At 40.4% G+C, this 9,656-nt stretch overlaps 1 protein-coding gene across 1 annotated transcript; it reads left to right on the top strand.

The window, feature by feature from the left end:
* Positions 1-1,262: 1,262 nt before the first annotated feature.
* Positions 1,263-7,503, top strand: LOC121437495 (cancer/testis antigen 55-like). The gene is made up of 5 exons (XM_041637361.1): positions 1,263-1,338; positions 2,200-2,384; positions 5,050-5,194; positions 6,372-6,484; positions 7,297-7,503. Exons 1-5 carry the CDS (start codon positions 1,263-1,265, stop codon positions 7,501-7,503), a joined length of 726 nt encoding a protein of 241 aa, XP_041493295.1.
* Positions 7,504-9,656: the final 2,153 nt, after the last annotated feature.

The following is a 9,656-nucleotide window of genomic DNA, read 5'->3' on the forward strand; positions in this document are numbered from 1 at the left end:
GGGACTCTGTCCAAGTGTGAATGACAGAAACAAATGTATATAAGCATAATTGCATGAAAGACCCAGACACACTCCAGGTAATGAGCTAGAAGCTTCTTTAATGTCACAATCGTTATAATCCCTTCTTTTATACATGAGATATTGGGGGGAAAGAGGAAGAACTTGAATAAAGAAACCATTACAGCATTTCATCAGCCCTATGAAATCTCTTTAACTCAATGGGTATGATATTCCTTCATTCCTAATGAGAGATACACTGTGCTGTAGAACTATCTTCCATTCATTTAAATAGTGCCAGCTAAGATTCAAAGGCAGCCAGCAGAATCAGAAAATCCAAAAATCAAATTAATATCAAAGGGGACAAAGAATCATCTGTCTTATACTGAAAGAATTTTCAGTGAAAGAAATAAAGACCCTGCATGGTAAACTAAATCCGGGCAATTGTCTGATAAAATAAAATATTCAAATAAGATTCTCACTGTTCTAATGTAAGATAATAGGTGATCTATATTCAATTAAAAATTTAATGGACAAAAGGCAAGAAACAATCTGAGAAATGGAATCTAAAGGAAAAGAAGAATCCAAACAATGGAATAAAAAATGAAAAGGAAATTAAGGATACAGTTATAACCTATCTAATGACAAGCACATCAAAGGAAGTTTTGGTACACTTAGTGTTGAAAGAAGTTATGTTATGTCAAAATATACGGAATAGAGTGATAAAAAGTGAGCCAAGGGATGTTTAAACTTAAGTGCTTACAATAATAAGAAGGAACCATCTCAAATCAATAAATTCTCACCCAAAGAACTTTAAAAAAAACAACGAAAAAAACCCACCAAAGCCAAAAAGTCCAAATGAACCTGAAAGCGTACAAAGCAGAAACGCTAAATAGGTAGCCACACACTCCGGGTACCCGTACTAAGGGCCAACTTTTGAAATTTCCATAGACTTTTCTATTGGTTCTCTTGTGTGGGGGGCGGGGCTAAATTTCCCAGCTCAGCGTCAGTCGTTATGTATAGCCGTGACATCAACAAAGCCTTGCGTCTCATTGGCTGGACATTAGTGACCTCGTGCAGTCTCCCTGGAGAGGGCACACACAGGAACCTGGAAGCAGCAGAGGAGGGACCCTGTCCGAGGCTCTCCTCAAGTTGGTGGTTAGCTGTTAGCTACCAACTCAGGGAGGCCGAGGAAGCAAACCTGTGGGTCAGGAGATCTCAAGCCTCATCAGAAAGCCGCTGGGTTGCCCAGGCCGGTGGCAACTATGCAGAGAATTCTGCGCGGTATTTTAAATTTCTTTTGGAGGCGGGCAGAATCTGATGGAAAACTCCAGATTCAAGGTAATCCTTTGGCTCTGAGAGTCGTTCTCCCCGTATCCCCCACCTAAGAAGACTCCTCAGAAAGGGTCTTCTCCACCATGAGATTCTGTGGGGCTTGAATAGCGGGGAGGGACCGGCCGCCATGCATTGTGGCGGTTAAGTCTGAGGGTCCTTAAGTTGCCAAGCGGTTAGGCGAACAGTGAACTCTCCCTAAGTTCCGTTGGTGTGCCAAGGCAGGAAGCTGTTTGGATGAACTCAAAGGACACGTGACACGAGTCTTTGTGGGCTGTACTGTCTCTGCCTTTCCCAGGCAAGATGCCTCTGTGTAGTCCCCAGTGAAGGGGCGCATCTCACGTTGAGAGTGAATGTGGCCTTGTTTCCCAAGTACACACTATCTGATGCCAGGGGGCGGAGTCAGTCATAGGGAGGGTACCATGAAGGAAGGTGGCCGGTTGTCCCAGCAGGATACTGGAGCCAGATCCCCAAACATTACTTACCCATCGTGCTTGTGACCAATAAAAGGCAATTTGGAAACATGTCCTTACATCTGCTCAGACCTTTTAATGCTCTGTCAGAGTTTAGAGCCAGGGCTATGCATTTGCTGCTGGTGATGAGGCAGGCTTGCCCTAGTAATAGTGGGGGTTCCCAGAGCTTCCTGAGCAGGGAAGATGAGCGCTGCTGCACTTGTGCTCTCTGGGACAGGTCACCCACAGATGCCATGGAGGTGTCATTCGGTAGTCACAACCTTAGGGAGCAGAAATGGTTACTGTGTTCAGAGAAGTGACAATATGTGCTCACATCTGCACAGCTGGTCAGAGTAGGACTTGTGTGTCGCTTGTATTTGATGGGAGCCAGTGTGACCTTGGTTTACCTGTCTCATAGATAACTTCAAGCTGAAGTCTGTCAGAGGAATTGTGACCCATCTCTGCCCCGACTATGGCTGGATTAATGAAACCATCTTCTTTAATCCTGACATGGTATGTGGAAATGTTCCAGTGAATGTTGGAATGAGCGTCATTGCTCTTATAGAAGAGGATGAAACAACTCACGCAGTGAAAACCATCAAAGTAAGCCTGAGTTTGCTAACATTCCCTCACAGTAATGGCATTTTGATTATTCCTCTTGGATTAAGACAAGCAACATTGTGGACATAGGGTCAAAGTTGACCTTCTCCTTTGAGTTTAGAAGACTTGATGCTCTAAAATTCAACTGCAGTGATGTTTTTCTGTTCCTAAATCTTTTGCATCTCTTCTCCTAGTATTTGAACAACATAGTAAATTATGGTCATTCTATTCCCTCCCCCCACTCCGTAGCTTGCATCTCTTAGTGAAAGCTGCTTTCTATCCTATGCATTCAAACTAGTAGAATTAGCACGAGCAGCCCTGTGTGCGCCATACTTTTAAATACACCAATTAAGATCTACTTAGCACACACAAATGTCCACTATTTACATACCACTGGATGACTTTAAATTTCTTTTAGCTATACTATCTAAATTGATTATCTCACCAACAGGTTATATAAAAGCCTTTTGCCAGTATTGGTAAACATAGATTATTAATTTCTATTATTAAACTATTATAAAAATAATTGTATATTTTATTATTGTAAAATGAGAACTAATATAGATTTATAATATTTCAAATTATAAAAATTTTTATTTTTTGGTTTCTATATGTGTGTGTTGCCTGCATGTGTTGTATGCATGTGGAATCAGCATGCAGACATGTGTGGAAGTCGTAGTTCAACACTGGCATGTTTTTCTCAGTTACTCATGCCCCTTTATATTTAGAGACAGTCTCTCCCAGAACCTGGAGCTCACTGTTAGGGCTATTCTGAACTGTTCAGAAAGTTACAGAATCTGTCTGTCTCTACCTTCAGGACTGAGGTTACAGATGGATTCCACCATATCTTGCTTTTATGTGGAGGTTCTGGGAATCAGCATTTAGGTCCTATGGTTGCACAGTAAGCACTTCACCCACCAAGACAATTTCCTACCTCTCAAATTTTTTTAAATCTTAGTGATAAAGTAGCAATTTTCTCTTTTTGTTCTTCTCATTAGTTAAATTCATAATAGCTCTTTCCATGCTAGGAAAAAATATCTATCTTTGTTAGGAAAAATGTTCATGCTTCTTCCCATTATTTTACTTAATGCTCTGTTTTCTTGATTTTATGTATAATTTTAACATATTATAAGTATTCTCATTGTATCTTCTTGTTTTATCAAGAATTGTACAGCTAATGTCAATTCACAATTTATGCAAACATTCATTTCTTTTCCATTTTATCTATTCTTGTTTTAGGAGACAGGCTCTTAATCTGTTTATCATATGCCTGGAATTCATCATGTAGCCTTCACTGACCTCAAATTCACAGTCGTTCTACTAGTCTCTTCATTCCAATTGCTAGGATTACAAGCCCCATGCACTGTGTCTTGGGTTGGTTTTGTTTCTTTCTAAAAGCTGTATGAGTATATAAGTGCAAACATGCAAGCATTCAATCACCCTGTTTTTGACATACGGTCCTAAGACAAGGATCCACGTAGTAATAAGAGCAGCGGGGCTGCATCCCCGGCACCCGGCCGCCCGCATGGCTAGCTTATGCCCCGAAATAATTACTCGGAAACTGTATTCTTTTAAACACTACTTGACCCATTAGTTTTAACCTCTTATTGGCTAGCCCTTACATATTGATCTAACCCATTTCTAATAATCTGTGTAGCCCACGAGGTGGCTTACCAGGGAAGATCTTAACCTGCGGCTGTGTCAGGTGGGAGAATCATGGTGACTGCCTGACTCGGCCTCTTTCTCCCAGCATTCTGTTCTGTCTACTCCGCCTACCTAATTTTCTGTCCTATCAGGCCAAGCAGTTATCTTTATTAGTTAACCAATGAAAGCAACAGATAAGATACAAGTCCCACCTCCATCAGATCCACATCTTGCTTTGTAACTTGTTGTATGTAGTGGCCCTGTACTGCACATTGGATCATTTGACTGGGAAGGGCAATAGAATATTAAAATCTTTTCTTAAGCCTGAAGATATATCTTTATTCTTCTCTTTGTTCATGTTATTTCTATTTTTAAAGATTTACTTTATTTTTAAACATGTATACATGTGTCCCCGTGGGTTTATGCCACCTGTGTATAGATGCCTGCAGACAGCATTAGCACTAGTGTGGTAGAGCTTATGGCATTATGAGCTGCCTAGCATGGGTGCTTGGAGACAAACTCAGGTCATCTGGAACCAATATGTGCTATTCACTTCTGAGCCATCTCTCCAGCCCCATTAATCATATTTCTTAGGTTAAAAAAATAGAACTGGCAGAATACAAGTTTTCCAGGAAAACTCTGAACTTCTTCAAGGTAGAGTATATCTGTGATTTTCTGTAGAGTGGGAAATGTGAATGCATTCAACATAGGTTAGCAATTTATTTTTGGAATACATTTACCAAACCATGGAACAGGCACAGACAGTTTATGCATCTTCTCATGTCCATGATGATATATCTTATTGAAAGCTGTCATTTAAATGATTTCTGATGAATCTGGTCTGTTTTGATGTGAAAAATAAAGCACTCTGTCTCTGACAGGAGTCGTATGTCCCCAAAGTCCTTACAACTGTGACAAACCAACTTGTTAAGTTGCCATCGTTTTGATGGTGAATCATTTGCATATACAAACATCTGCTTGTAATTGTTATTTTAGCTGCAATCACTGTCTCCTTGTATTATAGGTAAAAGCCATGTCTGATCCTATCTATGGTATTGAACCATCAGAATTTGACAAAAGACTTTGCATTAAGTGTGTGACTTACGCAACACGGGACAACATCTTCATAAGCAAGGAAACATTTTTCCCCATGCAACTACTTTCTGGAGGTATGGTTTGCATTTTTTTAGTTCTTTAAGAACTTTATATAATGAACTTTGACCATTTTCATCTCCTCCCCCGAGCCCACCCCTCTTCCCTATACACCCAACTTTGTGTCCTCTCCTTATTCACTGATCAAGTCCAATCTGCACTACTTATACATTCAAGGATGTGAAGGCTTCCCCTGGAACATGGTGGACCTACCAGTAGCAATATTCTTAATTTTTATTTATGTCTATGAGTATTTACATGCACATATGTGTACTGTGTGTGTGCCTGGTACCCAAAGAGGGCTGAAGAGGGTCTTGGGTCCCCTGAAACTAGAGTTTCAGATGGTTCTGAGCCACCATGTTGTTGCTGGGAACCCAACCTCTGCTAGAGCACCAGGAGCTCTTTACTACAGAGCCATCTCTCCAGGACTGAGATTATAAACTTTTGCCAGCACATCTGACTACATTCAATTTCTAGCCACTGAACACATTAAGCATGCAAGGGATTTACATAAAAAATACTTCAATCACTGCAAAGCCAGGGTGCAAATAGTTCTTGTTCCTTTTCTCTCCACCTCTCTCTATGTGTCCTTGTTCTAAAACACTGTTAGTCTCAACAGTCAGACCCTCTGACTTTGACTTTAGCCTAGGTACACTGGGAGGTACTCAGATTCAGCAATTTGCTTCTACAAATGTTCCTGGCTGCCTCTCCAAATGGAGATGTGGCTATTTGAAGAGGAATACCAGTGATTCTAACAAATTGCTTTCTCTGAGACACACAGTTCTTAGTTGTCAATATCTGACTGTTAATGAAGGTAGAAAAAGCAGTGTTTAAAGGACTATAAACTTCCCTTATTGTAGGAAGATATTCAAGGTATCTGTGATGGGTTTTATTTTATCTTTTGTTTTTTGAGACAGGGTTTCTCTGTGTTGCTTTGGAACCTGTCTTGGAACTCACTCTGTAGACCAGGCTGGCCTCAAACTCACAGAGATCCACCTGCTTCTGCATCTGGAGTGATGGCATTAAAGGCACAAGCCACCATACCTGTCCAAAAGGTATCTATAAGCATTTGGAAAAGTGACTTTACATTCCGGAAATGTTGGTCATCCTATTGCAGTGACAAAGGGCCTTAGGTAATGTGACATGACCTGAGCGCAATAATATTTACCCTTCTAATTTTCTTGGCTGTTTTAGGATTTTTGCCCTTTAAAGGGGACTTGTTGCTGGTTGAGTATTCCTTGAAGCCAGGTACTTCAAACATCACTATTCACTCTGTGAGCCTGCTAAACTCCCAGAATATGGATGAGGTAATTTGCTTCCATGTTGCCCTTGTCATGGGTAGGTAACTGCCTATCCTTCCTTCCTGATAACTTTCTTTCTCAGAATTTTGTTTGGCAGTATATCCCCTGCAAAAGTAGACACATTCACGAATGTGAATTAAAAAAGAAATAATAGGCCGGGTGGTGGTGGTGCACGGCTTTAATCCCAGCACTCGGGAGGCAGAGGCAGGCGGATCTCTGTGAGTTCGAGGCCAGCCTGGTCTACAAGAGCTAGTTCCAGGACAGGAACCAAAAAAGCTACAGAGAAACCCTGTCTCGAAAAATCCAAAAAAAAAGAAAAGAGAAATAATAGAAAATAATGTAGAATATACACATACTTAATTCCTAGGCTGTGTGCTTTACTTGACGTTAGGATGTTCTGTGAACAGCAGTTAGAAAGCACCTTGACTGTGAGGCAATTGTGCGTAAACGTTGAGTGCACTGGGTTTGAGGTGTTCAGCCTGCTGATAAAGGTGGGTAAGACCATGGTCGGTACAGCCTGAGAATTAGATGTAAAGTCAGGGTGGTATACTGTGTGACCATATTGGTTAACACGAATGGCACATCCTCTCATCACACGGGAGATAGAGTGTGGGGCCACCTTGGGTAGCTTGAGGGACATGTCTTCTCATCACACAGGAATAGAATGTGTCGATACAGTTTTCAGGTATTCCCTGTGTGTCTAGGATGAGAATCAGTGATGGGCCAAGGGACCTGCTGATGAGAGCCAAGGGGTTGTTGAGGGTCATCTGTGGTGGGCTCTGCTTCTCCATACTCAGTGTCTTCATTTCTCATCATAGGTCTGTGTGACCAGTATTGATGGAAGAACTGGCGTGGTAGACGACATCATCTTTTTCACCTTGGACTCTCTCCAGAAGCCTAAAGACTATACTCCAGGGCTGTACGACATTGTGAATGTAATTGCTGTGGACAGCATTCAACCAAACTGTTCTTGGAGGGCAGTATCAATGGTCCCAGTGGACATGTGTATTGACCAGGCCTCGTAATTTTCAATATTCTTTCGAAGGCTCTGGTTTAATAAAATAACATGAACACATAATCCAAAGATATGTGAGCTATGACTCTTCTTTTGAACATTCTGGTGATTTCGTTAGCATCATGGACTCACTTTAGGAAGGTACCTTGTTGATTAAAAAAAAAATGTGTCCTATTGGAACGTGATTTTAGTAAAGAAACAGCCCTGCCCTCCCGGTAAGTGCATCATTTTCCATAAGCAGGAGCAGATTCTGTGCTGCCATTGGCCTTTTAGGCCATTGAGATGTATGGTAAAGCAAAGCATTTAACTTGAGATTCCAGGAGTGAACAGATAAATGTGACCTTGTCTGATTTAACATTACAGCTAGCCTTCTAGCTTGAGTGTCTTTACGCCTTTCCCAAGTTTATTTCTCTACAATTTCTACCAGCTACTCCATTTGTTAAATTTAGTGTTTATCTGTGGATCCTCTTCCTATGCTAGCATTTCATCTTCATAAAAATAGAGTGTTATGTGAGTCGTTTTCCAACTCGCAGCATTCATAATAATTCTTAGTATGTCCTAGGAGTAGACTGAAAGTTACAGACTAGTAAATAATTTCACTAGGCTCTAGTAGTGCTTTCATATAGCACTACTACAATTTTCAGTTGCTATGATTTAAGTTGTTCCACATCCCATTAAGAACTCATTTAATGGAGTGGGGGGGGGAGAGGGAGAGGGGGAGGGGAGTGGAGGGAGGGGGCGATGTGTGCAAGGAGGGGGGGGAAATGGGAATTTTTTTGCAACAACTTAAAAAAGTAAAATAAACAAAACAAAAAAAAGAACTCATTTAAACAAAATATCATATATGTGAAAAATCAATTCTGTCACCCATTTTATGAAATTAGTTCATTTGCAGACATGGATCAAATAAAACTCTAGATACATTTTCTTGATGCTGACATTGCTGACTCAAGGGAGAAGTGTCTAAATAATATACACATAAATGCTTCTTAAGACCAATGATGTTTCAGAGATCCAGTTTCATTGGAAAGTGGTGGCATGTGTACCCCAGGCACATTATCTATGATTTGACCAGAAGTTCATGTTCTTAAGTAACAGAGCTTTCCACATACCAACCCTGGCTTTAATTTACCAATACAGTTTTCATAATCTTCACTTTCTTAAAATTTCTCTGATCAGCAGAATTCTCTATGTCATGCCAACTATAACAGTAACAACTGCAAAATACTATTATTATTATTATTTTTTGGTTTTTTTTGAGACCCAGGTTTACTATGTAACAACGTTGGCTGTCCTGGAACTAGCTCTGTAGATCAGGCTGGCCTTGAACTCACAGAGATCTACCTACATCTCCCCCTTGAGTGCTGGCATTCAAGGCATACACCACCACTGTTCTGCCAAGATATTATTATTATTGTTATTATTTATTTTATGTACATTGATATATTGTTTGCATGTACATGTGAGGGTGTTGGATCCCTTAGAACTGAATTCTACAGACAGTTGTGAGCTGCCATGTAGGTACTGGGAATTGAATCCAAGTCCTCTGGAAGAGCAGTCAGTGCTCTTAACCACTGAGCCATCTCTCCATTCCCAAGATATCATTTTAACACATTTTTATTGATTGTTTGGGAATTTCATATCATGTACCACAATCTCACTCATTTCCCAGTCCTTCCATATCCACCCTTCACCCTTATAGTATCCTCCACCAAAGAACAGTAAAAAAAAGAAATAAAAATAAGATAAAAACAAGCAAATAGGACCAAAACACAGGTTTAAAAAAAAGCAAAAAAAAAAAACCCACTTTGATCCTCTGATGTGGGATTTCCTTCTGTATGCTGTGAATACCATTGGTTAATAAAGAAACTGGCTTGGTCTGTGATAGGGTAGAACAGAACTAGGCAGGAAAAATTAAACTGAATGCTGGGAGAAAGAAGGCTGAGTTGGGAGAAACCATGGAGCCTCCCCTGGAGAAAGACAAGCCAGAACTTTTCTGGTAGGCCACAAGCTTCATGATAAAATATAAAATAATGGAAGTGGGCTAAATTAAGATGTAAAAGTTAGCCAACAAGAAGTTAGAGCTAATAGGCCAAACAGTGATTTAATTAATACAGTTTCTGTGTGGTTATTTCAGGAGTTTGTGTGGCTGGGAAACTAACA

Source organism: Microtus oregoni, unplaced genomic scaffold (genome assembly GCF_018167655.1).
Source record: "Microtus oregoni isolate MIOR12 unplaced genomic scaffold, Mior012 000052F_ref0000163, whole genome shotgun sequence".
Taxonomy (NCBI): Eukaryota; Metazoa; Chordata; class Mammalia; order Rodentia; family Cricetidae; genus Microtus; species Microtus oregoni.

Excerpts from the sequence above, each read along its gene's own strand:
- LOC121437495 (XM_041637361.1), top strand. The coding sequence starts at position 1,263 with ATGCAGAGAATTCTGCGCGGTATTTTAAATTTCTTTTGGAGGCGGGCA. Across the intron at positions 5,195-6,371 it reads CATGCAACTACTTTCTGGAG|GATTTTTGCCCTTTAAAGGG; the intron begins GTATGGTTTGCA and ends TGGCTGTTTTAG. Across the intron at positions 6,485-7,296 it reads ACTCCCAGAATATGGATGAG|GTCTGTGTGACCAGTATTGA; the intron begins GTAATTTGCTTC and ends TTCTCATCATAG.